The sequence below is a fragment of the Hippopotamus amphibius genome, chromosome 9, assembly GCF_030028045.1.
Source record: "Hippopotamus amphibius kiboko isolate mHipAmp2 chromosome 9, mHipAmp2.hap2, whole genome shotgun sequence".
Classification (NCBI taxonomy): Eukaryota; Metazoa; Chordata; class Mammalia; order Artiodactyla; family Hippopotamidae; genus Hippopotamus; species Hippopotamus amphibius.
In genome coordinates, this window is record NC_080194.1 from 1636031 (window position 1) to 1663688 (window position 27658).

General features: G+C 56.6%; 2 protein-coding genes across 4 annotated transcripts; one reads left to right on the forward strand and one right to left on the reverse strand.

Moving 5' to 3' along the window:
- Nucleotides 1–4107: 4107 nt before the first annotated feature.
- On the reverse strand, nucleotides 4108–8927 carry ZNF408 (zinc finger protein 408). Its single transcript, XM_057748968.1, has 5 exons — nucleotides 8682–8927; nucleotides 8116–8393; nucleotides 7219–7280; nucleotides 6739–6998; nucleotides 4108–5684 (listed from the first exon to the last, which is right to left on the reverse strand). Exons 1-5 carry the CDS (start codon nucleotides 8728–8730, stop codon nucleotides 4156–4158), a joined length of 2178 nt encoding a protein of 725 aa, XP_057604951.1. The 5' UTR covers nucleotides 8731–8927; the 3' UTR covers nucleotides 4108–4155.
- A 179-nt stretch (nucleotides 8928–9106) lies between these two features.
- On the forward strand, nucleotides 9107–27536 carry ARHGAP1 (Rho GTPase activating protein 1). Of its 3 annotated transcripts, XM_057749192.1 has the most exons (14): nucleotides 13483–13578; nucleotides 13868–14077; nucleotides 14269–14326; nucleotides 14532–14812; nucleotides 19605–19692; nucleotides 23306–23437; nucleotides 23813–23899; nucleotides 24090–24188; nucleotides 24541–24648; nucleotides 24730–24806; nucleotides 24948–25025; nucleotides 25347–25475; nucleotides 25634–25737; nucleotides 25880–27536. In XM_057749192.1, the coding sequence occupies exons 4-14, from the start codon at nucleotides 14761–14763 to the stop codon at nucleotides 26066–26068; spliced, it is 1143 nt and encodes a 380-aa protein (XP_057605175.1). In that variant the 5' UTR covers nucleotides 13483–13578; nucleotides 13868–14077; nucleotides 14269–14326; nucleotides 14532–14760; the 3' UTR covers nucleotides 26069–27536. The 3 variants fall into 3 exon arrangements, with proteins under 3 accessions (XP_057605174.1, XP_057605175.1, XP_057605176.1); XM_057749191.1 differs by lacking the exons at nucleotides 13868–14077; nucleotides 14269–14326; nucleotides 14532–14812 and adding exons at nucleotides 9107–9222; nucleotides 13084–13265; XM_057749193.1 differs by lacking the exon at nucleotides 14269–14326.
- Nucleotides 27537–27658: the final 122 nt, after the last annotated feature.

Consider the following 27658-nt stretch of genomic DNA (forward strand, 5'->3'; position numbering starts at 1 on the left):
ACCGTGGATGGTACTGAACCCTACACATACTATACTAACGGGCAGGTAGCCTACACAGTGTGGATACACTGGACAAAGGGATGGTTCACGTGGGTGGCATGGCGAGAGATTTCATTGTGCTACTCAGAGTGAGTGCACAACTTAAATTTTATGCTTGAGTTTATTTCTGGAATTTTCCATTTAATATTTTTGGATGGCGGTGGACGGCAGGTAAACCACAGAAAGCGGAACCAAGGGGGGAACTACTGTACACCCAGAGGACATGCACCCAAAGTACAAAACTACTGTGAGTGATGCGGACCTGCCCACATAAGCACTACCTGCAGGCAACACGCACCTCAACCTTGCTTGTCTTCCGAGAGGGCTGACTCCAATACTGTTAAGAACAAGCTGCAACTGAGCTGCTCGCCATGTGCCAGGGGTGTAGCGCTGCTGAGGCAGGCACCACAGCTATCCCCATCGTCCGTGTAAGGAAGCTGAGGCATGGAGACCTTGCCTGAGTGCCTGCAGCTGGTGTGGCCAGAGCCGCGACCCACGCCTGAACGTGTCTAGCCCATGATGCTCTGCATTGTTTGAAGGCCCCTAAATGTGAATCAAATTTTATTCTCTTGAAAGATTTTTCCACACTCATAAAGCTGCAAATCAGAATAAAATCTCCTTTATCTCCTGTACTTTCTGACATTTGGCTCAGCAGCTATACACGTTGCAGGGTTTTTTTGTGTGCTTTTGGCCTCGCCATGCAGCATGCGGGACCCTAGTTTCCCGACCAGGGATCAAACCCGCGCCCCCTCAATGGAAGCACAGAGTCTTAACCACTGGACCTCCAGGGAAGTCACCTCACCCTGTGTTTAAATTTGCGTCTGTGAAAAGGCGTCCGGCAACATTTTCAATGCAACTTTGCTCCACAGCAAGAAGCAGCATTCGAATTCGGTGCTTCGTGCACCAAACAGTTCAAAGTGACCATCAGGGGAGGGAGGAAAGAAGTAGGGAACAAGGGGCTTCCAACATCATAAACACACAGAATTATTTTGATGGGGGGGTGGGACATTTTCTCAATGAAAAAAAAAAATTCCAATGATCAGTGTTTTTAAGAACTGTCACTGCATTTTGTTTGCACTGGAAGGGCACTAACAGGGGTTTCAGAAGACCTGGGCCCTGTCCCGGTTCTGCTGTTCACCGTCTCATGCCTTGGTAGGTGACTTCTCTCCCGGCCTCTGTTTTCACACCTGTAATGTGAGGAAGCTGGACGATGCTCTCCGATGCCCATTCGCACTTCAAGCCACGGGCCTTGGCTGAGCAGAGGCGCCCAAACCAGGTGCCTTGAATTTGTTGGCTTTGATGTGACACTGCTCTGCAACACCAGGGACAGTCTCGGGGAGAGGAGTTCCCTGTCTGTGTGGGCACGTGGCCAAGGGGGGCACATACCCAGGTTTTGGCCTGAGGATGGTGCTGGGGGAGTTGAGAGGCCTCCCAGCCACTTCCCTGCTCAGTTCAATTCCAAGCGATGGGTGTGTCCCCAGGTTACCTGACAACACTGGGCAGACACAGGTGACAGGCCACCTGAGTTGGAATGACCCACCTGACACTGGAGCTGGAAGGGTAGGATCTACCAGGCTGACTGGTCAGGGGGTTGGCTGACTCAAAACTAGTATTAGCAGCTGTTTCAGGCTTTGGATGGTGTGGCCTTTCTCTCCACAGGTCGTCACCGTCTCCTGCTGTCCTCCCTCTCCTTGGACAATTTCAGAAGGACGATTTGCCAAGAAGTTATTCAGACTGGGTGGGGGGGTGAGTTAAAGTCAGTAGCAAAGCAGGAGACACGGTGCTGCTTAAGGCACCGTGAACGAGTGCAGGGAAGCCAGAGGACACGCCCCGTCGCAATCCTGGCTCTGCTGTTTACTGTGTGGTCTGAACCTTAGTTTCCCCACCTGTGAAACGGGCGGCACAACACCCAGCTTGCAGGACAGGAGGATGGAACAAGAGCGCATGTTGTCTCTCTGTCCTCCCCCTCCTCAAAGCAATGCAGTCCGGCTTCCACCTGCCCTCACTCAGCTCACCAGCAACTTCTGCACATTCCAACCTTCTCAACAGCAACGGACGTCGCTGCCCTCGTCTTCCTTGTTGAGATGCTCTTCCATCAGCTCCTGCGACTCACGTGCTGCAGGGTTTCCTGTTTCACTGGATGATTGTCCCTCCTGAGGAGCCTCCCCTCTCTGCCCACACTGCTGTGCCCATGGCGCACGGCTCACTTGAAACCTCTCCCGCAGGCACCTCAGCTCAACCCACCCCCAGCCAGAATCACAGCTGTCCTGCTCCCACCCCAGGGCTCCCTAGCTTGAGGAGCCAGCTCGCTCTCTCTCCCTCAGTCTTTGAATTTGGTCACTCCCACCCCCCAGAGAACGTGTCCACCCAAAGCCCTCGCCACAGCCTCTGCCCTCACCTCCTTCCACGCTCCGCCCTGGCCGCTCTGCTCCTTGCTCTTGCTTGAACTTGCTGGGCTCTGCCGGTACGGTCCCTTGTGCCTGGAAGCCAGTGCCTTCTGCAGACGTCAGCCTGGCTCACCCCTCCCCATAGTTCAGGTCCCGGTCACGTTTCTGGAGGCCTTCCCTGACCACCCTCTGTAAGATCACACTCTCCACTCCAACCTCTCCCTGCATCACTTTTCTTCACTGCATCTACCAGCATCTGAGAAGTATGTGTTTACTGGCTCTTTCCACAATAGAGTGTAACTACACGAGAGTGGAGACTTACTCTTATACCCCTACAGCACACAGGAAGTGCTCAGTGTTCGTTGGGTGAATGACTGAATTTCCACTGCTACCAGCTGCTCCCAGCGACCTGATTTACCACTCATCTTCTCCAGTGGTCTCTTCAAACATAAGTCTGATCATATCATTTCCCTGCTCAAAACCCTTCAAAGAGCCCCTCAATGTCCTGAGAATAAAGTCCAGACTCCTGAAGCAAGGCCTGTGTGGCCTGCCCGCCCCACCCCTTCCTTCTCTGCTGCAGCCACACTGGTGTCAGTGGCTCACACCCCCAGGCTCTCACCACTGGCTTTTTCACATGCAGCTCCCCACACCCCACCTTCCCCGACACCCATTCATCCACCAAGTTGCAGGTGAAATGTGGGACAGTAGAGCACGGAGGTAGAGAGCCTTACTCCAGTGCTAGACTACGCAGGTTTGAATCTCAGCTCTGTCACCTTGGACAGAACACTTTAAGCTCTCTGTTCCTCAGTTTCCTCATAACTACCTCACAGGATTCTCATGAAGATGATATACGTGAATTCACACAGAGGACTGGCCCACAACAAAGGCTGTTTATTATTATTATTCCTTGGCAACACGTGCCCTGATGCCCCCAAGTTAACCCGTCCCATTAAACGCATCCACAGCACCGGGGAGCGCCCCTCTCTGAACTCCTGTTGTTCTCTGCCCTTGCAGACAGCTCCGGAAGGGGCGCTGCCTCTGTCCTGTTCACAGCTGCGTCCGGCCCCAGCACCTCCGGCAGGCCGGGCCCGCAGCTGATGCAAAACACATGTTCACTTCTCGCTCCTTCCCTCAACAGGGCTGCCTTTGGCCAGATACACAGGAGGGTGCAGACCTGGCCCTAGCCACCTCCAGTGAGTCTGGTGTCCTTCAGCACGGAATGAAACCAACCTCACAGCCCTTAGGTCGTGTGAAAAGCTGTCAAAATAACCTACTGCCTGACTTACAGACGAGTGAGCTGAGTCTCTCCGGCCTTTCAACCCTCAAAAGTCATTCCGTTTGGTTCCAAACAGAAGCGCCTGTCCCTCCGGGAGCTGGATGGGAATGGCTATCCCAGCACTAAGCCCCCTGGCAGGGCAGTACTGCTGCCCGCGACCTCGCTGGGCAGGGTCACGTCTGCAGTGTTTAAAGAACAAGCACCCTGAGGAGTTCCTAGGGAGGCAGGCAGAACAAGCTCTACCGGAAGTTGAAAAAAACATCTTACATCTAGAAGTGGTTTACTTTATGAAGAGTCTTAGGAAACAATGTGGTTGTCCACAGGCAGGAAGGGAAGTCCCTGACCTGCTTCTTACAGACTGGCCTCTATCAGGGAACCCGAAGAGAAAGATCCAGACACCCCAGCTCAGCAGCGCCAGTCGTTACACAGAGCTCTGCTGGGGAGGCGAAGGTGTCAGATGCCCGTCTCCAGCGCCACCACTTCTGCCCAGGTGCTGAAGCCCACGTCCTTATGGATGAGCACCAGGCTGGGGGCAGGACCTGGCTCCTCGGGCACCACAAAGCACTTGTCCTGGCTCTCAGAGATGGTGACTTCGAAGAAATCCCGGGCCGGGGAGCGGCCCTGTTCGCTGCCTGCATCCGGCAGCTCTGGCTCGGTCTGCAGGAGCACGACAGTGGGCTCAGAAGCGGCAGGCGGCACACGGGGTGGGCTGGAGCGTGCCCCGGGCTGGTGGCTGAGCTGGTGCCGCCTGAGGCTCTGGAGGAGCGTGTAGCCCATGCCACAGGTGGGGCAGCGGTGGGGCCTGTCGGCCAGGTGGGATTTGAGGTGGCGCCTCAGCTTGGTGGCCAGCGTGTACGCACGGCCGCACTGTGGGCACGAGAAGGGCCTCTCCCCCGAGTGCAGGCGCTCGTGAGCACGCAGCGTGTGCGGGTCCCGCAGGGCCTTCCCGCACACAGGGCACAGGTGGGCCTCCCCCGTGTGGGAGATGAGGTGGCGACGCAGCTCGGACGGCTGGGGGAAGGCGGCTGCGCAGTGCGGGCAGCGGTGCGGGCGCTCCCCGGTGTGCAGCCGCAGGTGCCCGCGCAGGCTGCCCCGCTGGCGGAACGCCCGGCCGCAGTGGGGGCACGGGAAGGGCTTCTCGCCTGTGTGCAGCCGCATGTGGTTCCGCAGGGAGCCCTGGTTGGCCAGGGGCCGCCCGCACACCGGGCAAGGGCACGGGGTGGGGGCCGCCGGCACCTGGTGCGTCTTGCGATGCAGCCGCAGGGAGGGCCGGCGGGCGAAGGCCTTGCCGCACTGGTCGCACGTGAAGGGCCGGGCACCCGAATGTACCACCTGGTGCTCCCTGAGGTCTCGCCGAGTGCCGTAGGCCTTGTCGCACTGCGGGCAGGGGAAGGGCCGCACCCCGCGGTGGCCCAGCACGTGGGCTCTGAAGCTCTCCTCTGAGCTGTAGCTCTTGCCACACTCGGTGCAAAGAAAGGGCTTGTGGCCCGTGTGTACGAACGCGTGCTTCTTCAGATGGCACAGCTGCAGGAAGGCCTTGCCACACTCCCCACAGCGGTACCGTCGCCCCTGTTGTGGGGAGCCTCCCGCCGGGCCAGGGGGGCTCCGTGAGCATGCGGGGAAGCCAGGCTGCTGCTGCTCTCTAGTCTGCCGGGCCCGGGGCTCTGAGGTCTTGGCTCTGGGTAGGCGTTGATCACTGGGGCTACACAACTTCTTGAGCAGGTAAGCACGCAGCTGTGGGCCCCTGGCAGGAGATGAGGAACTGGCCTCACTGCTCTTAAGGCCCTGCTGGGGGGCAGAGCTGCTCTGAGGTTCAGGGGACATCTCGGTCTGGGCTAGGTCCTCCTCGTCCACACTGCCATCCTGAGGCAATGGGCTGAGTGGTTGGCTTTCCTTGGAAACTTGGTCCTGGGTTTGGGGTTTAAGTCTAGGGTTCACCATACTCTCTACCTGGATGTTGGGAGATGACTGGTGACCAGGATCTGCAAGGCAAGAGTGGAGTACTGGGCTTAGGAGAGACTGTAGCAGGCGGTCATGTGGTCTCACCAGGAAATTACAGGAAGATGTGTCTTCTCCTCCTCAGCCCCTGTACTGCAGTGGGAGCGATGACACCAATCTCCTCCCTGGAACATGAGCCACACACCCTGTCCATCTTTATGTTCAGTCTCAGGTGCCTTCTGGGGAGGCTCTCCTGGGAACCACAGTGTGCTAGACATCTGGATAATTCCTAGAGCAAGGCCATCCCAGAGTGCCCTCATTCTCCCTCTGGAGACATGCACTTAGGACGTGTTGAGACCACCGCCTCCTCACTTTAGCTCATTTGAAAATAAGGAACCCCCATCCCCAGCCCAGACAGAAAAAACATAGGAAAATTGGAAACCTTATACATAGCTTGCCATCTTCATCCATGTGACCTTACTATTCCCAGAAACTTAACTCAGGAAGATAAAACTTGCAAATGTCTATACAGCTGACCCCTGAACAGCACAGGTTTGAACGGCACAGGTCCACTTATACGTGGATTTGTTTCCACAGTAAATACCACAGCACTACATGATCAAGGGTGGCTGAATCCATAAACGCAGAACCATGGATACGGAATCTTGGATGTGGAGTGTCAACCGTCAGTTATACTCAGATTTTCGACTGTCTGGAGGGTCAGTGCCCCAACCCCCATGTTGTTCAAAGGTCAACTATATTGTTCATTCCAAGGAAAAGACCCATTACTCTTCAATAAAAAGCATCAAATGACAGTTTAGATCCCTAAATTCTTTGACCTCTTACCTGAACATTCTAGCTTGGCAGCGTCCACGAGTCTCAAACTATTATGTCATGATGCTTACCCAATCCTGATCAAGCCCCACCCCCATGCCACAATGAAAACCCACCTTATACCAGACTTCAAAGTTTCGATAAATATCCAGGCTTTGCCCTGCCCCCTCAAAAAAGCTACTGCTCTCCTTTATCGTCTTACACCATAAGCTTTGCTTTGTCTTATCAACAGGTTATTTTCGTGATAATTTACCTGACACATACCTGGGCAAGGTTCTGCTGCATCCTCTCCGGGGGAGGCCACTTCCTGTCGTACAGCAGACTCCACTTCTGTCACCACAGTCAAAGATGCCTCCTCCTCTAGGCTGGGCTGGGTGGGGCTCAGGCCCTCGGAGGGAGGCTGGGGCCACATCAGCAGCTCAAAACCTGGCAGCACGACCCGGTACACCTCCAGGTGGAGCCTCTCGCTGATTCGCACTGGGGCCACGTTTCCCTCACCCTCCAGCCTGCCCCGCTGCACAAAACTGCAAAGCAGAACAGGAGCTAGCTCGAGATCCCCTTCAAGCGGCCCTCCCTGAAAGCCCTGGCTCCTGGGCAATCTGAGTCCTAAAGGATCCCATGCCTTTGGAACACTCCCTGCAAAAGATCCCTGGGTGGGAGTTACAGTCAGCTTCCGGTTCCATCCCATGCCACAGTGGAAAGTCTCAAAGGAGCAGCTTCACTACATACTCTCCTGTAACTTACCTAGTCCAGCCTGAGCTCTGCTCACAAGCACACACGTCTTCCCACGGGCCTAGCGACACATCCTGAAATAAACCAACAAAAATCCTTCTCCCATATGTCTGAGGGGACCAGAACCAAACAAACAACAAAGAAGCCCTGATGTAACCTCTCCTGAGACAGATCTAAGATGAAGCTCCTGGAAGGTTAATGGTCTCGGGTCTGCTCTACAGGACTATGTTGTTTGAGTTTTCATTCAATAAAGGCCAAAACAATTGTCTGTTCACCTCCCTCCCAAGGTGTGGAGAATTACTAAATTGAACATATTACTGCCTTTCAGTGAGTACCAAAAGGAAAAAACAGTAAAAGATACGTCAACTTTAAGTTTTGTTTTCAGGGCTTAAAGCAATGAAATGCTTTCCCTGTGCTGTTTCATCTTTTGCTCCAAATAACCCTGGAAAATTAAAAGAAAGGAAACAGCCATTCCTTTCTTTTACCTATGAGTTAAATGAAGCATGCCATCTAACTAGCTATATCACAAAGCTGGGATTTGATCACATGGCTTTTTAATTCCAAAACCTTTGCTCTTGACTTTCGACACTGCTGACACTCTACTAATCCACACTTTTTTTTTTTTCTTTTTTGGCCACGCCATGCAGCGTGTGGGATCTGAGCTCCCCGACCACTAGCAGTCTTAATCACTGGACCGCCAGGGAAGTCCCATCTACTAATCAACATTTTAACAACTTTTTGCACCTCCTTAGCTACAAGTGAGGGGAAGAGGCAGTCCCCGAGAGAAGGGGCATAAACCATCTCCTAGCTCTTGAAATATCCTGCATCTTCTAACAAACTGGAGAGCTATCCGGAGACGTCTGATCAACATTTTCAATCACGGAGAGGAGACGGCCTATCCGTCAATACCTCCTTCTGCTTTGTTTTCACTCCATCACCCTTCTGCTCGGAGACAAGCTCCTCTTCCAGTGGCCCCCAGCGCAGTCCCGGCTGCAAGGGTTCCCCGACACACCAGACCCCCAAGCGCTGTTCCTCGGTGAGTGAGGGGCCAAGGGCCAAGCCCCGCGGGAGGCTCTCCAGAGCGAGGATGCCTCGGGTCGGTCGGGGCGAGAAGTCTCGGAGTCCCTGTGCACAGCCGTCTCTGGAAGGGCTCCATCCCGAGTCCGGGCCCAGGCGTGGGTCGGGAGCTGCAGGGAGAGCGGAAGACGGTGGGGAAGCGGCCCAGGAGGTCGTGGGGTGGGGGAAGGCGAGGCAGGGCACCCGAGGTCCAGCTGGGCCTCAGGACTCTGAGGGATCTACAAGAGCTCTAAGGGGGCCCCGGAAAGGCCTGAGGCGGTCTGAGGGCTCCTAAGAAGCCTGTAGAGGTTCTGAGGGCACCGGAGGAGGATGCCAGGCTCGGGGGGGAAGAGCTGACCAGAGAACGTCAGGCGTATCTAAGCCAGGGCAGAGGGTCTGAGACACAGCAGGTCGCTCACCCAACCGCAGGCTCTCCCTCTCCAAGAGCAGCTCCTGCGCCTCCTCCATCCCGGGTCAGAAAACCTCCCTCCGGCGGAAGTGAGCGTTGCCTTCTCAGCTCCCCCCGGAAACAGTCCTTGACTTCCAAATTTCCTCAGGAAAGAATCGTAGGAGCCAGGCCTCACTGGTGCACAGGACCGGGAGTTTGGAAGTACTGGTGAGGCCAGTCTCCGTCCGAGGACAATGCGAGTTGAGAATTCCCGAGGTCCACCAGGGATTCGAGTATCCGACCAAGAGGAACTAATCGTTCCAGGGGCTCCCTTCTGGGCGGGACGAGTCGGACGGTTACACGGTCCCGCTCGGGACGGGCGCGCAAGGAAGTGGGCGGGGCTCCCGGGAGGCCCCGCCTGGAGCGCGCGGCGGGCCGGAAGTGGGTGGGAGGTGTGGCGGAAGTGGCCGGGGAGCCGAGAGCCCGCGAGCGGGCGGTTCCCGTGAGAGCCGCGGAGCCGGATGTTTGCCGATCTTTGACAGGCGTGGCTGAGGGAGCGGCGCCCCGCCACGGTGAGCTCCGGGGCGCGGGGTCGCTCTGGGGGGAGGCGGGGGAAGGAACGGGACTGGCCGGGTCTTCCGAAGGGATGGGGTCCGCGTGGGGAGGATCCGGGAGGAACCGAGGGAGCGAGCGAGGGTGAAGTCGGGCCTGGGAACCTGGCCTTCGCGCGGCGGGGCTGCCGAGGGAGGGGACCTCACTTCCCTGCGGCTCCTGCTGGCCTCCTCGCCGCTGCCGCCGAGCAAGCTCGTGGGAAGGGGAAGTCTCCCTGGTCCCATCTGGGGAAGCACGGAGACCAAGAAGGCCGGGGGGAGTAGTCCACCTTTGACACTTAACCCGGCCGCGCTTTCACATCTGCTTCTTAATCTGTGAGATGGAATAACTGCACCCGGTCCAGGTTTTGTAAACCATGAAGCTGCAGACACATGTGATTGCAGTGGAAAGTCTCGCTGCTGTATTGTGGGGTTGGCATTTTCACAGTTCTGGAGCCCCCACTAGGAGCGCGATCCCAACGCCGGAGAATACGATTTCAAGTTATTTCAGTTGTCCACGGAGGAGATTAGGGGAGAGGCCTTGCTTTGCCCTTTTGTAGAACTTTGAGAATCACATGAGTGACAGTCCATTAGAGAAGTGCTGAGGGATTGTCCTGCACCAAGCGACCACCGTGAGGTAGACATGGATTAAAATCTTGACTTTTCTGTATGACCCTAAGCAATTTGCTTATTTTTTCTGGTCCTGGGCTTCTCAAACTGTAAAATGGGTTTAGTAGTACATACCTCACTGATGCTGTTGTGAAAAGATAATTTGTATCCAGTTCATGGTGGTTGGTTCTCTTTTCCTCTTAGGATACAAATTGATTTGTTCAGTCACTCAACAAATGACTGAGGGTGTATCTGTGCCAGATGTAATTTTGAGTCGGTCACTGTTTCTTAAACAGGAATTCTAAGAGGGCCTGTGAATCCTTTAAACTTTCATGCACGATTTCATGCATGTGCTGATGTTTCTTAGGGAGAAAGTCCACAGATTTCTCCAGAATTTCAGAGAGCTCTGTGACTTCGCAAAGGTTAATACTTCTGCCTAAAGTGATTCTTGAAGATTTTTGTAAAGGTAGACATTTTACCAACCGAGAAGGGAAAAACTAATCTGAGAGGAAGGCATATTTTGCAGAGCGGAGGAGGACTTGTGACAGGAGCCTTAGGCAGCCAGGATACTCCATTTCCACGACTTGAGGTTAGAATCGCCCTGTGCTGGCTGCCCTCTCCCTCCCACAGAATGGGAACTGAGCTTCTGGGCTCACAGCGGGCAACAGCTGTGGGTTGGAGGGTAGTGAGGGAGGCCAGGCTGGCTGGGAGGTGGAAGCAACTGTGATTAGTTGTGCTGGAAAAGGAGCTTATGGGGTGGGGGAGGGGTCAGTTCTGGAAGAGCGGACAAAATAGAAGAGTTACTGGAAGAGGTGGGGTTCCAGTCGTCTCCCTCTCCCTCCCTCACACATACTTCATTTCCCAGCTGTTCCTTCTAATCCCTTTGTTCGCTTCAGCACAAGTATTTTGGAACGCTGGAGAATGATATTTCTGGGAGGAGCCTTCACTTCTGTGGATGTGGAAATTTAGGCCTAGGTAGGAAAAGGACTTGCTCAGCATCTTTGTGACTCAGTCAGGACTATACCCCAGCTCCCCACGTGTCTCATCCCATGTGTTTCCGCTGCACCGAGCACCTGCTGTGTGCAGAAAGATTTCTGTGGAACAGCTGCGGGCAGGGCTGAAGGAGCTCTTGGTGTCTGGGCAGTAACCAGACAGAAGGGGTGGAGAGAAGGCTCAGGCCTGGAGAGGGTTACTGTGAGCGGACGTCTGTCCGTTACCTGGCTGGGGGCCTCTTTGGGGGAGCCCTCACAGTCTCCTGGTTGAATGTGGGGAGGAGCTTATAGCTGAATCAGGGGTGGATTCCTCAAGACTGAGAGTTGCTTGCCTTGGAGGGTTGAAACAGAATGGGGGGCTGGGGTGAGGACAGCAGCACTGACTGGGAGAAGTGCATTCCCAAATAAGAGAGCACATCTTTCTCTGTTTGTTGGAAGGGACTTGTATTTTGATGGTGAGCAGTGACTAAGGGCAGCAGATAAGGCCAGAGAAGAGGAAGAGGAAGAAAAAAAAGTTTTTTGAGTTTTTGGTGGGGTTTTTTTGTTTTTTGTTTTTTTTTCTTTTTGCTGTGTGGTGGCCCAGTTTTGGCTCAGGAGCTTCAAACAGCTTTTGCCACTGAATCGGTGTGGTTGCCCTGGTAACAGGGTAGTTGTTGCTAGGTTGTTGCTACGTAAGTAAGCAGGGAGCTGCTGCGGTTTGCCATCCAGAGTCTCTGCTGTGATGTGTGCAGGAGGTTGCCACATCAGTCTGAGGTGGTCTGGATCTGGGCCCACGGTTCTCCCCTCTTCTCCCTACCCGCCTGGGTCTTGTCTGCACTCCTTATCTGCCCTGCTGATTCTCTGACCATATATGTCAATTTTTGGGGCTCCAGGAATGCAGTGGACTTAGAGCAGCCTGTTCGGGGTTGGATGAGTGGGTCGAATTGAAACTCCCCTCCCTCACACATACAGTGAGCTGGTGAAGGGAGAGGGATCGGCTTCCAGTTGGGGCTGAGGGCAGAAGGTGCCACCTCCAGGCTGCACTCAGCCACATCCTTAAGGCCAGACCCCAGACCTGGGCAAACCCAGTTTCAGAGTTGGCTCCTCTCCCTCCCTGCATGCGACAGCTGCTGTTCCGTTTTCCACCTCCTGCATCTCCGCACTCTGGGTGTCATGGGCTTCCTCCTTACCTGCCTGTGCCCCCCAGTCCTTAAGGTGGTCTCTTGATCTTTCCCGCTTTCAAACGAGTGTCAGGAGCTCCCCACAGAGTAGCGTGGGCTCGGGAGCCCCCAGAAGCCTGCAGATCATCAGCAGTGACGGGCAGGGGGTTCCACTTCCTGCTCCTGTTCCTGTCATGGGGCAAACCCAGGTGCGCCCCTTGGCCACGGCCTTTTTTCTCAGGTCTTATGGTCTTTGGCCACCTCCTCTTCCCTGGGCCAGGAGTGAGGGATGGAGTAGCCAGGGCCACAGCTGACCTTTAATGACCTTTTCCAGGCAGGGGTTTGGAGCAGCCCTGTGCTCCTTAGATTCTTTTTTTTTTTTTTAATTAATTGATTTATTTATTTTTGGTCTTTGTTGCTGCATGCGGGCTTTCTCTAGTTGTGGCGAGCAGGGGCTACTCTTCGTTGCAGTGTGCAGGCTTCTCATTGCAGTGGCTTCTCTCCTTGTGGAGCACGGGCTCTAAGCACCCGGGCTTCTGTAGTTATGGCACATGGGCTCAGTAGTTGTGGCACACGGGCTTCGTTGCTCTGCAGCATGTGGGATCTTCCCGGACCAGGGATCGAACGTGTGTCCCCTGCATTGGCAGGAGGATTCTTAACCACTTCGCCACCAGGGAAGCCCCTTAGACTCTTGCAATATCTCTTCCACATAACTGCTGGGGCCTGGGAAGCTTCTGTGCCCTATGACCCTGGAGGAGCAGAGCATGGCCCTCGATCCTCTGCAGCTGGGACTGCACGACTGAACCAGCTGGGCAGTGGGCAGTGCAGGGCCTGGCACGGCTCTTCCCTAGCCAGCTGGAGGAGCTGAAGGCAGTCACGGAGCTGTGCCATCCTCTGCCCCAGCTGCCTTTTCTGGCAACATGCCAGAAAACTGTGGTGCAGGGAAAGCGAGGCGCTCCATGCAGCTCTTGGCAAGGATGAGCAATGTTGAGGGACAGGGACAGGGAGCTTGTAGGAAGAAAGAGTGGGAGCAGAAGGCCTTGCTGTTGAAGTTATGGGTGAAAAGAGTGTCACTGACCTGACAACTCCCTCCTGGCTCCCAGGCTTCTCTCCAGGTTCTGCAGCGTGAAGCTGTGGGGAAGAGGCTTGGCCATGGATCCACTCTCAGAGCTTCAGGATGACGTGACCTTGGATGACACCAGCCAGTCTCTGAACCAGCTGAAGCTGGCCTCCATCGATGAGAAGAACTGGCCCTCAGACGAAATGCCCGACTTTCCCAAGTCAGGTGGGCATGGCTGGGTCTCAGCAGCCGCGGGCGCCTTAGAAGGGGCGACCCCCTTCCGGTGGAAGGAAGACCCCAGGAGGACAGGATGGGGGCAGACAGACCAGCCCCAGGGTGGGGCTGGGAGCACCAGCCTTACTGGGCGGAGGGCCAGAGAGCAGGAATCTCAGGGGGCGTGGTACCAGCCCCCCCATGATGCCCTGGTCGCTGTGTTCCTCAGATGACTCCAAAAGCAGCTCCCCAGAACCTGTCACACACCTGAAGTGGGACGACCCTTACTATGACATCGCCCGGCACCAGATTGTGGAGGTGGCAGGTGAGCACACCCAGCCTTGCGCCTTTCACCTCACAGCCTGCGCTCCTGCCTTAGCGGAGGGGGCTGCGGGGAGGGGGCAGGTCTGACCCGGACCCTGGGGCTCTTGAGGCTCCCGGTACCATTCTTTAAAAACAGACTTGATTGTGGCGGCCGCTTGGTCTGTTCACCTGCAGCCACATCCTGACCTGTGCCCTCGTCGTCTCCACGGGCAGGTGGCGTGTGGGAGGCACGGCGAGGGCCCTGGGTCTTATTTCCAGCTCTGCTCTCTGAGCTCGTTTCTTCCTCGCAGGGTTGCTGAGAGGATGACTGCTGCGTGAACGTCAGGGCCTAGCCACAGCCAGAGCATAGTTGGCCCCGAATAAGTGTTCGTTCGCCTCCCTTTCCTTTGCCCTCGGGCCAGCTTTTCTACCCCTCCGTTCCGGGGGAGCAGGGAGGTGCCCGTCCCTCCGGCAAAGCCCGCCTGCAGGGCAGTCTGCAACGGCAGAGGCTCCTTCCGGAAGTTAGGGACCACGTGGCTCCTGGAGCACCCGGTTCCCCGCAGATGTGCTACCCTGCTAAGCATGGGTGCGGAGGCCCCCTTGGGTCTTGGCCTCCGGGAGCTCCCACCCTCCTGTTCATAATGCAGGACCCAAAAGACCCCAGGAGCCAGGGAGGTGGCAGAGATGTCAGTGACCCCGTTTCTGCCCTTAGGGTCCTGCTGCTGGAGGAGGAAATTGGAATTGCAGGATCCTTTGTCTTTTCTTCAGCTGTAAGCAAGGATGACAGCACGGCCCTGCTCTGAGGCCTGGGGTGGGCCAGGGGACTCAGGTGGCATGTGGCCCCAGAGCCCTGTGTGGTGCTGGCTGAGGGGGCCCTGGAGGCATTCGGCCATAGGGGAGTAGCAGGGAGTGCTGGGCTCAGGGAGGGATGGGGCAGTTGAGAGCGTTGTCCCTAATGTCCGGGTGTTTCCTCAGCATCTGTGTTCCTGATGCTTGTCCTGGTCTGGGTTGGAGGACTTGGCTGTGACCTCTCTCACCACTACGGAAGCAAGGCTGAGAGTTCTTTTTTGGCCTGGTCCTGCCCTGAGCACAGGAGAGTCACCTGAAGGTTCAGAACTTCCTCTCCTCAACCCCAGAGATGGACTGATTGGGGCGTGGGGATGTCTGACGTGAAGGAGTCTCTCTCCTGACATCCTCCTGGCTCATGTGGCCAAGTCACAAGGCAGGACAGGGGAGACTGCCCGCGCCCCCACCAGGTGAGCCCTGTGAGCAGAGCTGCAACATGTTTCTGCTTCTCCAGGGTGTGATGAGCCTGAGGGGGCCCAGCCAGGTAGGTGTGTTCCTGGCTCTCTGTGCTTGGCCTCTCTGGGCTGTGGATCAAGAAGGGCTCTCGAGGGAGGCCAAGTGGGGCCAGCCTAATTGCAGCCCCGCTCCAGGGAGCTGGGAGCTGGCGGTCCTTGAGAACTGGAAATAGCAGATGGTTTCTGGGAGGTTTGACAGGGTAGGGGCTGTGCGGGGACACATCCAGAGCCCCAGAAGAAAGGAGCTGCAGGGCAGAGAGGGGTCTTTCTTGTCCATGGGGGTCGTGGGGCTGGCTGTAAGCAATGGCCTGGCCTGCGTGCTGGCTCAGGGCTGCTCTGGTGGGGTGTCCCCCCGTGTGTGCCTCTCTGACTACCGAGAAGAGTTTGGATTGGCACTGACAGAGCAAGGGTTGTTTGATGAGCCTATGGTGACATCCTGGGGGGCCCGTTTCCTGGGTTTGGAAACCAGAGAAAGAGCCCGTGTTGAAAGGGAGGACGGGTTATGTCCCCGACGCCTCTGCAGCCTCTGTTCTCCTTGCTGGCAGTGGCTGTCATGCTCCACGGTCAAACTGGACTGTCCCTGTGGGTTCCTTCCAGTGGTGTGCTGGTAAATGTTTAACAGCTGGCCCTCCAGAAAGGAAAAAAAGAAAAGGCTACTATTTGTGTTATTTGTACCATTTGCAATTTCTAACTACCAATAGTAGATTTCAAGGTAGCAACAATGATATCAACCGGCTTGCAGGATTCCTGACGAGGTAGCATGCTAACAGGTGTGCGCCAGCGCCCACCTCCCACCGCCTTGGTCGCCGGGCTCTCATGCTGTGGGGGAGGGCTGGTCTGCTGGTCTGCTGGGTCCCAGAATGACTGCTGGTGCTGATTCACTCGCAGCCGCCCCGGGAAGCTCCTGACGGGTGTCTGGGGCTTGCAGAGCTTTCACTCGCAGGTGGCTGGTCTGCTCCTGGTGCTTTCTGCAAGCGCTCTGTCTCCACCTTGAGCCCTCTGTCTCAGCGCTCTGGAGACACCGGTGCTGCCAACTCCTTCTTTCCCTTCGGTCTCCAGGGTAGAAATCTGTTCATGTCTGAGATCAGGAGGGGACTCCCAGGCCTTTTTACACATGCCTTTTATAGGAGCAGGCACCCTGCCTGCTGGCAAATGCCCGAGCCACCCAAGGACTTGGGCAACAGGATTTCACTCCAGGGAGGAAAGGGCAGGGGCTAGGTCCTGGGGTTGCCCATGTCTCGTTCCTTGCTGATCTGGGAGTCTTGCCGTCCATTCCCTCTCTGAGCCTCCTCCTTTGTCTCCCGTTCCCATCCTGACTTCACTTGGCATGCATTTATAAAACACCTGCTCTGGGAGTAAGCCCAGTAGTCAGCACTGAGGATTCATCGAGGAAAAAGCCACATTCTGTCCTTTAAGGAGTGTACAGTCCAGTGAAGTGGTTCTTGAAACTGGTCAGGAGTCCTCTTGAGAATATGAAAGGTGAGGACCTCTCCCCCAGAAAGCACATGCATGTGCTTGTAATATTTTTCATATCACATCATGACATTGGTGGATGCCCACCGATGGAACCCTGGCTGGGAACCCAGTTTCCCATTTACAAGGTGCTGGGGCAGCTGAGCAGTGGAACCACAGGCCTCTGGCCCCTCACCTCAGTTGCTTGCTTCACCAGTTAAACCAGCTCTTTAAATCCCAGAGCCTTGTGACCTCAGACTTTCTTCCCTGCCTAAGTCCTCAAATCTGCTGGCCACTGAGGGCTGCCTTACTGTTGGAGGGCAGCGACGAAGAGAATCTTTGAGAACCCTCCATGCTCCTCCCGGCATTCTCCCCTGCACCCTGGGCATTTCCTCTGCTCAGAGGGGAGCAGACAGATGATGTCCCCCGCCTAGCAGGCTCGTAGTAGGAGGCCCAGGGGTTTCTCAAGCTCCAGATTGTACGTGAGGGGGTGCTGGCTAGTCTAACCTCTCACACTGCCCCCTGCCAGCCTGCTCTTCCTGTGTCAGAGCCTGTGGGAAGGCAGTCAGAGCAGGCAGCAGAGCCACCCCCCGCTGGCCTGCAAGGAGCCCAGCACCTCAGAATCTGGGCCAGGGTGTGAAGGAGAGCAGGTGACACCTGGTCCTTCAGTACAGACCTGCTGCGGGACGAGCTGCGCCGTCTCCCCCTCAGACACACTTGCAGAGGGTTCTCTGCTTGCTACGTCTGGAGAAATTCTGCCCCAGGCTTTGGAAAACTATCTAAAGCAGTCTCAGAAGCCAGATATCATTGTGAGCGAACTCAGAAATAGAACTGCGCATACTGTGTGACGCTGACCTGTGACAGGCTGCCAGCATTTTCTGAATACCTGCCACGTTGCTGGACTCTGGACCAGCACTAGACATTCAAAGATGGACGAGACAGCCCCTGTCTTTGAGCTGCTCACAGCCACTAAAGGAGACAGACACACAAATAGTTACACAGGAGAGTCAAAGTGTTGTGACAGAGGCGGGTGACGGTTCGTGCTGGGAGGGATGAAAAGGCACAGCTAAGCCACCTGGGGGACGGAGGAGAGGACACGGGCTTCTGGGAGATTATGCCTGGGATGAGCCTTCGAAGGAGGTCGTCTAGCCGAGGGGAGCAGACTGGCCTAGAGGAAGTCTGGCGTGAGAGACGGGCTAAAGCCGCCGGCTGCAGGCTGGGTTGAGAGGCTGAAAGTGCACAGTGTGAGCCCGCGGGCTGCAGGGCAAGCCTGGAGAGTCCTGTGAGCCTGTCTAAGGGGCTCTTGCACAGCTGGCGGTGGGCGTCGGGAGGAAAGGAGGAGTCAAGGCAGGAAAGTCAAGGGCAGGTAGGTGTTGCTAATTCTCTCAGGCTAGATGCTGGGGCAGTTTAGAACGGAGAACGGAGCCTCTCTCTGGGCTTGGTGGGCCAGGCCTCAGACCCTGACCCGGGAAATTCTTGGAGGGTCCTGGCTAGGACCTTTCGGGCCAACAGAAGCTAGGCAGTGTTCTGGGTGGAGATGGGATCGTTGGAGGGGTTGATCCAGAGGCTGGACACAGTAGTCAGACTGCTGGGAGTGAGGCGCTAGCTCAGGCCAAAGCAGCGGGCTAGGCCCCCAGCAGGGACTGGGGCCATGCTGCCCACGTTCCAGAAGCCTTCCTCAGCCCCTCCACTGAGTCTTGCCCAGCCCTTGAGAAGAGGGTCAGAGCCTTGACAACCACTCTGGAAAAGCACCGAGTGCTGGGGTAAGTCACTGACCAAGAAGGATCATCAAGGTCATGGTTTCTGCAACATGGAGAAGAAACCCAGCAAGGTGTTGGGGAATCCCTTCATCCTCAGAGGCAGAAGGACAGACTGTGTGGGTGTAAGTGGTCTTTTTATTTGCCTCTGAAGCAGCGGGGATTAGGCAAGTTTGGTCTGGTGACTCTGGAAAGGCGTGAGGGTACAGATGGAGGGAAGGGCCCTGGGACATGGGGGAGTGGGGACCAGGCCTTGTCCCCATCGAGCTTTGCTTGGGGTCCCTGGTCCACACAGACCCTGGAAGAGCATCTCACCTCGCGGGGCTGTAGCACATGTCTCAGGAACTCCCAGCTTCGTGACGAAGCCAGGTGGTCAGACCATGAAATGGGCACTTGTTTTGGACAGACATCCCTCAGTGATTACACTCAAATGAGCACCTTCCCAAAGCATTACAAACTCCTCTGAACTCCATGTTCTTTAGAATATCCTTAATGAGAAAGGAATGATTTTTAGCAATGTCCAGAGGTCACTGAACTGTGGCAAATAATTGTGGCAGTGAAGTCGGAAAGTGTCGTTAGCAGTCAGTAACAAGACGTGCCTGAAGTAATCAGACGGATTTCTTTGGTGGCCTCAGGCTTCCTGAGAAAGTAGCTTCAAGAAGTTTTTCAAGTACAGGCCGCTCAGAGGAGGTGCTTCTGGAATAATTTGCGGAGTTTTAAGATGATGTGTGGCAAGATAACAGTTGCTTTGGTGGGTGTGGCTTTCTGTTTTCTTAGTTATGGTAAAATTTACATAACAAAATTAACCATTTTAAAGTGTATACTTCAGCAGTGTTTAGTACATTCACAACGTGGAACCACCACCACCTCCGTGTAGTTCCATCATCTCATCCATCTCATCCATAGTTTCACCCGTAACCATAACCATAAGCATCAATCCCTATCCTCCCTCCCTCCCAGCACTAATTTACTTTCTGTTGCTGCAGATCTGCCTATATAGCTCATATAAAAGGAACCAAGCAGTGTGTAGCCTTTTATGTCCAGCTGCTTTCACTTAGCGTCATGTTTTCAAGGTTCATTCACAACGCAGCGTGCATCGGTACTTATTCCTTTTTATAGCCAATAGTCCATTGCACAGATACACCACATTTTCTTTATCCACCCATCCATTGATGGACATTTGGGTTGTTTCCACAAGGCATGACTTTTTAAAAAGTCATGTGGATTGAACTTGGTGTACCCCCCAAAAATAATAAATAAATAAATAAAATTAAAAAAAAAAAAAAAAGTCATGTTATTTTTTTGTGCCCCAGTTCTGTAGCCCTGAGAGCAGCTGTCCCTCTTTCTTCAGCAACACGCCCTTGAGTGCAAGCAGACACACCCTTGGGTGCAGGCAGCTGCCCAGAGGTCTGTCCGCGTGGGCCACTCTGGCCCCAGTGCTAAATTGGCACAGTCTCCAGGCCTGGCCCCTTTTAGCTCCCCCCCGACTTCTCTTGGCCTGCGTTCACCCGCTGTGCTCCATCTTTCTCCGCACCTAGGAGATGACAAGTACGGGCGGAAGATCATTGTGTTTAGTGCCTGCCGAATGCCCCCGAGCCACCAGCTGGACCACAGCAAGCTCCTGGGGTGAGTACCCATGGGGAAGTGACGGGACCCTTGCCCAGATCCCCACTACTTCCTTCCTGTCCCTTCCTGCCCAGGGGTACCAAGCCACCTCCTTCAAGGCCTCCCCTCTTCTCCTGAAGGCGCCATTCTACACTGGGAGCACTGGGTTAGGAGTCAGACCTGGTTTCTAGTCCTAGAAACCATCTGTGTGACCTTGGCAAGTGTCTGCATCTCTTTAAGCCCCTTTTTCTTCCCTTTTCTCAGGGGATAATAATATAGCCTTCGTTCCTCACAGGAGTGAGATACTGCGTGTGAAACGCTTTGAAAAGTAAAATACCATCCAAATGTGAGGACGGGCTATGATAAGGATAGGGTGCTTCTGAGGCAGTTGCGGTTGTTCATCATTTACGTGTGTTATTTTGTGCCAGATCTGGTGCCCGTGAATTCTGTAGCTATCCAGGTTCTAACAGCCAAGGACACGTCATAACTCTGGTTGGTGTAGGACTCCCGGTGCACGTCCGAAGGCTGATTGAAAGCAGGGGTCGGACAGACTCTGTCCTGATCCGTGCTGGTGGCTGAGCCCCCGCCAGGCCAGGGCTGGGCCCCCTGTCCTCGAGGCAGAGCTGGAACGGCCCCCCGCCGCCGCGAGGCTCCTCGGCGTGTGCGCCGTGTTCCCCTCGCGCTCCTTTCCCGACCGCTTTAAAGCACGCCCTGCAGTTGACAACGTCTGCCCCGCCCTTACCCGCTCTGACGGGTCCTGAATGGTTGTGTGTGTGGAGGGGCTGGTGTGGGGTCGGGGACCGTCCAGGGCTACAGCAGCGGGAGGGGTGGGCGTGAGGGCAGCGTCCGCCGTCCTGAGGCAGGGCCAGGCCCGAGTCTGCCCGCCCCGTGTGGACGCTCCCTCTCGGGTCTGCTGAGCCCTCCTCCCGCGGCTCCTCCGCCGGCAGGCAGGCAGGCAGGGCCTCGTCCAGGCCCGTCCCGTGGGCCAGCCGGAGACAGGCCGAGGAGCCCAGCCTGAGGGTGGCTGAGTCCCACGCCCTCCTTTCTGGTTTTATCATCATAGTGTCTGGCAAGGCAGGTGACAGACTCCTGGCCAGATGATGGTCCGAGGGGGAGGAAGTCAGAGGAGGGAGATGGGAAAGCAGTTTTCAGGAGACAGCGTGCTGAGGGAGGTCCATCCCCCCCCCACTGCTTCGTCTGCCTTCGGGACGCCCTCTGCCATCCATCCTGTCCGTCCTCCATTCCTTCCCAGCAGGATCTCCCCGCCCCGACCGGCCCGGCAGGGAGGCGCTTTCATCAGGCATCCGTCCTGTCCTCTTGTGTTCAGTCAGATTATCTCAGACTTGGCTTTTCCAGCTGTCCAGCGGGATCTGGGGGGGTTGACACAGAAAGTGCCTGAAGCTTGGATGCAGGAGACCCATCAAACGTCAGCTCCGCCTCTTACGAGCTGTGTGCTTAGGCTCGGGGCTCTCCTGAGCCCTATAAAGATAAGACTTGGGCCCGCCCCACAGCGTTGGCGTGGGTAAGAAAATGTACATGAAATGCCATTCTGTCCATTTGTAAAGTATCACAAGTTTCAAGAGTTGAGAAAGATGTAGATAGCTATTAAGAAAAAATAGACAGCCATACACAGTCTCCCATACACCCCCACCCAGAGAGAAAACCACTGTTACCATTTTAGTGTGTTCCTTTCCTGATTTTTTCTATAACATGTACAGAACTCTGTAGTCAGTTTTGTATCTTACATAATGCTTTTATCTTCTGAGTATTAAACATTCTTCAAGGACATCCTTTAAAAAAAGTGTTATTGACATAAATATACGCGTCCAGAACAGTGAGCACATCATGTATACCACTTGATGGACTTTCAAAAACTAAATATACCCATGTCGTCCACACCCACAGACGTCCCTCTGCTCTTCTAGTCACTACCCTAAAGGGTAACCACTGTGCTCACATCCAGCTTCACAGATTGATTCTCTCTGCAGAAACAGCCTGTGAGGTGTTCTATTTATAGATGTCCTGTGATTTATTTAACCAACTCCCTTTCTTGGACACTTATTTGCTGCTCATTTCCTCCTCCCACTACGAAACAAGCTATAATGTACAGCCTTTTACAAAAACATTTCTGTTCATCCATCTCTGATTCTCCTTGGGGGAACCTCCATTCTTCTGTCAGGTCAAAGAGTATGGACATTTCGTAGTTTCTGATAAACGTCACTTTATTGGCCTCCAAAAAGCCATAATGTACGTCAAAGGATGAGTGTGTTCTCATTACAACCTTCGCTATTTCATTTATTTATTTATTTTTATTTTGGGGGGGGCCTCACTGCATGGCATGCGGGGTCTTAGTTCCCCACCCAGGGATTGAACCCCTGTCCCCTGCAGGGGAAGCACAGAATCTTAACTGCTAGACTGCTAGGGAAGTCCCTAACTTTTGCTGTTTTGCAGTTGCAAAATGCCATCTTTTTATGTGACAGCTCTTTGCAAACTGCAGAGTGCTCGAGGAGCGTAAGGGGTAAATTACTGCAGCGACAGTGACGGGGATCCAGATGGTAAATCCAGCGCTAGACCCCTCACATGCCCGCCAGTGCCGCCCCAGCCCGCACCCTGGACCCGTGTTTAGCTTACTCTCTCTGGGTTAGGTCAGGTTATGTCTGGGCCACTTAGTCACTTCCTTGGGCACTTTCGCAGGCTCCTTCCCTCCTTCCCCTCCTCCCCTTGGAAGCCCTTAGCATTCCTGCCTGCCCAGCCTCCCAGCCTGGAGTGGTGTTCCTGCCAGGGCCTGGGAGCTGCTGGCCAACCAGAAAGAGGGTTTTCCACGGGGCTCCTCTCCCTTTCTGGAATTCATGTTCATTCTGTTCTTTCCCTTCCTCCTTGCCCACCCAGGTGGGCCCCACACCTGTGTGTGTGTTTGTGTTGGGTGGTAGGTATTGTGTTGTGAGCATAGGGAACTTGAGGTGTGGATGTTTGGTCCACGGGACGTCCAGTGTCTGAAGAAGGGAGGGGACCCTCTGCCCACCCTGGCCGCCTTCCGTGGGCACAGTGCTCCCAGCCAGCTGCGAGTGTAAGAGGCAGAGTCGTCCTGGGATCAACAAGGCAAACTTGCAGTTAGTGCACCTCCAGGCTCCACCACAAGCTGTGTGACCTCAGATACACACTTGCCTTCTCTGAGCCTCACTGCCCTCACTCCTAAGAAGGGGATCGTATCGGCCTCCGTTATAATGAGGAAGGCATGAGATACTGTAGGCAAAGTGCTTGCTAGACATTGAAAGCTTAGTACTGATAGATGGTGGTTGTCATCATTACTGTTGACTGAGAGCACTCCTGTGAGTGAAGTCTTATTCCCAGTTTCACGGCAGGGGTGTGAGATGGCTCCAGTTGGAGTCCTGGGCTCCTGACTTGCAGTCAGTGCTCAAAACTGAGAGCTCTTGTGTGATCATTCCTCCACCCAGCCCAGCCACTGCCCCGTTCCTTCTCCACCATGACATGGAGACTGATTACGCAGCCAGCATAGACAGGGCAGAACAGGGGCTGGCGGAGGCCGGAGGAGGGGGTTCCTGGGCACTGGCTCTATCTTAATGGGGACCCACTTGGGCACGAGGCAGGCCTGAGTGCGGCTTGTCTCTTACAGGTACCTGAAGCACACCCTGGATCAGTATGTGGAGAGCGATTACACGCTGCTGTACCTGCACCACGGCCTGACCAGCGACAACAAGCCCTCCCTCAGCTGGCTCCGGGACGCCTACCGGGAGTTTGACCGCAAGTGGGTTGGGGCCTGGGGGCAGCGCCAGGGCCTGGGAGCCAGCAGCTCTGCCGGGATCTGGGCTGCCCTCTGCTTGGGCAGGAATGTATTCCATGCCAGGGGAAGGTGGGTGTCCCTGCCTGGGTAAACTCAACACAAAGAATCTCAAGTTGGAATGGCCTGGGCGTACATCCCAGTTTCTCTGCTTACTCGCTCTGTGACCTTTCGTGTTGCTTAAGCTCTCTGAGCCTGTTTCCTAATCTGTAAAAGAGGGCCACCGTGGCACTTACCTCGAAGGCTTACCGTGAGTTATCAGATCAGTGAGTGTCCACGAGGAGCCTCGCTCTGTGCCGCTCCTGCCACGCCCACTCCTGAGTCCCCGTTCTGCCTCTGCAGGTACAAGAAGAACATCAAGGCTCTGTACATCGTGCACCCCACCATGTTCATCAAGACCCTGCTCATCCTGTTTAAGCCCATCATCAGGTCGGTGGGCGGGGGGGGGGGGCGCTGGCCTCTCCCGCTCCCCCTTCAGCTGTGAAGCGGACCCCCAGGGCGGCCAGGCATCCTGGGGACAGGCCCGTTGGGGGCGCGGCCGCTGTCTGATCCGGGTGGGCCGCTGAGAGGAAGGTGGAGGCCTGCCGCCCTGGTCCCATGCCCTTTCTTCCATTGGCAGCTTCAAGTTTGGGCAGAAGATCTTCTATGTGAATTACCTGAGTGAGCTGAGCGAGCACGTGAAGCTGGAGCAACTGGGGATCCCTCGTCAAGTGCTCACGTGAGGCCGAGGCGGGCGGGGGGCTGTGCGTGCCCACCGGGCAGGCTGTGCACATGCACCGTGTTTGTGGGGTGGGCTCTGCTGGCCAAGGGAGACGCAGCCTGCGCGCCCCGGGATGCACAGAGGAAGCAGACGTCGTGGGTCCGGGGCGGAACGTGGGCTCAGAGAGAGCAGGTGCAGATCCTGTGTCTGCCACGGGAAGGCCGTGTAACTGAACCTCTTCCAGTCTTCCCTCGCTCCTGGTAGAGCTGGGTCAGTGGGAGGGCTGAATGAGGTGGTGCCTGACGAACGAGCGCTGCCGTGGTGACTGCAGAGCCAGGCAGGGGGCCTGACTCCCCCCGCTGCTCCCCAGGTATGATGACTTCCTCAAATCCACACAGAAGAGCCCTGCGACCGCCCCCAGGCCCATGCCGCCACGGCCGCCCCTGCCCAACCAGCAGTTCGGGGTCTCGTTGCAGCAGTGAGTGTGCAGGAGGTGGGTGGGGCTGGCACCCTGGGGCCCAGGAGGGCTGCAGGCCCGGTCACTGCCTTGTGCCCACAGCCTCCGGGAGAAGAGCCCGGCGCAGGAGCCCGTGCCGCTGGTGCTGCGGGAGACCGTTGCCTACCTGCGGGCCCACGGTGAGTCCCTGCCGGGCGCCCCCTCCTCTCAGGAGGCTGCCGGGCGGGGCTGACCCTGCCTGGAGCCCCGAGCCGCAGACCGGGAGGGAGCCCGCACGGCGCCCCGGAGCTCTGGGGCTCACCAGGGCCCCCCTTTCCCAGCTCTCACCACTGAGGGGATTTTCCGGAGGTCGGCCAACACCCAGGTTGTACGAGAAGTGCAGCAGAAGTACAACATGGGTGAGTGGGACAGGTCGTGTGTGTGTGTGTGTCTTCTGTGGCATTTGGTATAATCACATGGGTCTCATTCCTGCCTGGTTGTCCCAGGCTTGCTTCTTCACGGGCCAGGCTTCTGGAGCCTGGGTTCAGGTTCCGCTGGAGGCGCGGAGTCACTGTGGTGTGTGCCGGGGGGCCCCACTCCCCAGAGGTGCCCCCGGCTCAGGGGGAGGCGGCGGCTGTGGCCCAGGGTGACGTCAGGCTGGGGGGCGTCTGGAGGGGCTGCTGGTCCCCAGGCTCGGCCCCGCTCCTCCAACACCCTTCCTCCCCTCCCCCCCACCCCAGGGCTGCCTGTGGACTTTGACCAGTACAGTGAGCTGCACCTGCCAGCGGTCATTCTCAAGACCTTCCTCCGGGAGCTTCCTGAGCCCTTGCTCACCTTTGAGCTCTACTCCCACGTGGTGGGCTTCCTCAGTGAGTGCCCCTCCCCCGCCCCCGCCTGACGCAGAGCAGGCGGGTTCGGCCTGTCCTCCGCGGAAAGTCTGGGTGGGGTATCCCTCGAGCCTCATGACCAGGCTTCCCAAGCACGTCCAGCCACGGGCCCCCGTGACCCGGGTCCCCACTCCTCGTAGACATTGATGAGAGCCAGAGAGTGGAGGCGACACTGCAGGCCTTCCAGACGCTGCCTGAGGAGAACTACCTGGTGCTGCGTTTCCTCACTGCCTTCCTGGTGCAGGTGAGTCGGCCTGGGCCTCTACCACTCACCTGGAGGAGAGAGGGAGGAGGAGGAGCCATGGCTGCTGCTCCGGGGCGTGGTGGGCGGGCATGGGAGGCCGTGTCCGTGGCCTCCTGCTGCAGCCCCCCGATTCCTTCCGCAGATTTCTGCCCTCTGTGACCAGAACAAGATGACCAACACTAACCTGGCTGTCGTCTTCGGCCCGAACCTGCTGTGGGCCAGGGATGCTGCCATCACCCTCAAGGCCATTAATCCCATCAACACCTTCACGAAGTTCCTCCTGGACCACCAGGGGGAGTTGTTTCCGGGCCCTGATTCCAAGGGGCTCTGAGCCCAGCCCCTGCTCCACCTGCCCCTTTGTCCGAGAGCCCCAGTGTGGACTTCCTCCTGGCTTCAGCCTTACGGGAGCTCAGGGCTCCTGCCCAGAAAGGGGCTGTGAGCCCCCTGGAGACAGAAGCTGGGGCCAGCCAAGGGGCCAGCCCCCCCCCCACCCCCACCCCCACCCCCCCCCCCCGCTCCGTCTCTCCAGCCCACCTCACTGGCCCTGGAGGCCTCGCTGTAACCACAGGATGTGTTTCTTCGCCTTATACGTCTCACTGCCTCCTTGGATCCCTGGCTCCTGCCAGGCCCTGCAGCGCTGGCCTTGGCTCGTCAGGCAGGAGGACGGGCCCCAGCAACTGCTTCCCTGCTTTCTCCTGCCTCTTTCCCTGGCGGCGGGCGATGCCAGATATCACTGCCGGCTGGGCTGGTGGCTGGCGCTGGTCCTCCCCTTCCTGACGGCTGGGGAATGAAAGGCTGAGCTGGCTGGGGCTGGCCTGCCGAGACTCCTCCCTGTCTGGGGGAAGGCCTGGTTGCGAGCACACTGTTCCCGTCCTCGCCTCTGGTGGCTCAGCCTTTGGTACTTGCATAGCTAGTGACCGACAGGCCGGAGTCCTGTGTCTGCCTTCTCTTCCACACAGCCTTCCCCAGGTGGTGCTGCCCCCAGCGTGTCCTCACCCCCTGGTTCTGCCGGGACTGGCAGCGTGGATGGCAGGGCTGAGTCCCAGCATCCATTCAGAACAGACACCCCACTGTCACCCCCCACGGCCCCCTAGAGTCTGGTCAGACCAGCGATGCACCGTCCCTGGCCCCTCCCCCCCCCTCCCCTCCCGCTTGCACAGATCCTTAGCCACGTCTGTTGTGGAGTCACACGGGTCCCTGTTCTGGCCAGGAGGGACTCAGTGCCTCAGGATCTGTGGTGGCTCTTTTCTCCGGGTGTGGACTCCTGGAGGGGCCGGGTGGAGAGTTTGCGAGTTCGAGGGGCCCCAGCCAGGGAACGTCTAGCAGCCTCCCCCTGGGCCCTGGTGGTGATGGATAGCCCTCTTCCCCGCTGTCCCTTCCTGGTGAACCTCCTTCCTGCAGCCCTGGCCAGAGCCTGTACTGTGGGGGTCCTCCCGGACCAGCCCCACCCCGTCTGTGAGCCGGGTGTGGCCTGGGCCCTGGCCGCGCTGGGCCCTTTTCCCAGGACTCCCGAGGCCTGGGGTGGCTGCTGTCCGCCCCTGTGTCTCCGGGCCAGGCCCAGGCTTCGGCGTCTCGCCTTCCTTTGTATCAGGTGTTGCTCAGAGCCCCGTTTGCTGGGGAGCCTCGTGGATCTATTCGGTCTCTCTCCTGTCCCTTCCCCACTGGTCTTTACCCGGGGGTGGGGGGACATGTACTGTGAATCACGTGTCCACAGTCACACTTAATGACTTCCTTGGCACCAATCATGTATTTCACCTTTGCACTTTTTATATTTCAATAAAAACGGAGATGGAAATCTGCCCATCTGGGTGATAAAGAAGTGGGCATGGAGGCTGAGAACTGGGTGGGAGGTGTGGTGTGGTTGCCGAAGGGCTTCAGGAAGTCCCCACCCCATCTGACCCCTTCCTCGTCCTGCTCCCTC

Coding starts and splice junctions, on each gene's coding strand:
- ARHGAP1 (XM_057749191.1), top strand. CDS start 13,133: ATGGATCCACTCTCAGAGCTTCAGGATGACGTGACCTTGGATGACACC. Junction 24,807..24,947: donor TGCCTACCTGCGGGCCCACG/GTGAGTCCCTGC, acceptor CCCCTTTCCCAG/CTCTCACCACTGAGGGGATT. Junction 25,476..25,633: donor CCACGTGGTGGGCTTCCTCA/GTGAGTGCCCCT, acceptor CACTCCTCGTAG/ACATTGATGAGAGCCAGAGA.
- ZNF408 (XM_057748968.1), bottom strand. CDS start 8,730: ATGGAGGAGGCGCAGGAGCTGCTCTTGGAGAGGGAGAGCCTGCGGTTG. Junction 6,999..7,218: donor CAGAGCTCAGGCTGGACTAG/GTAAGTTACAGG, acceptor TCTGCTTTGCAG/TTTTGTGCAGCGGGGCAGGC. Junction 5,685..6,738: donor TGCAGCAGAACCTTGCCCAG/GTATGTGTCAGG, acceptor CTTGCCTTGCAG/ATCCTGGTCACCAGTCATCT.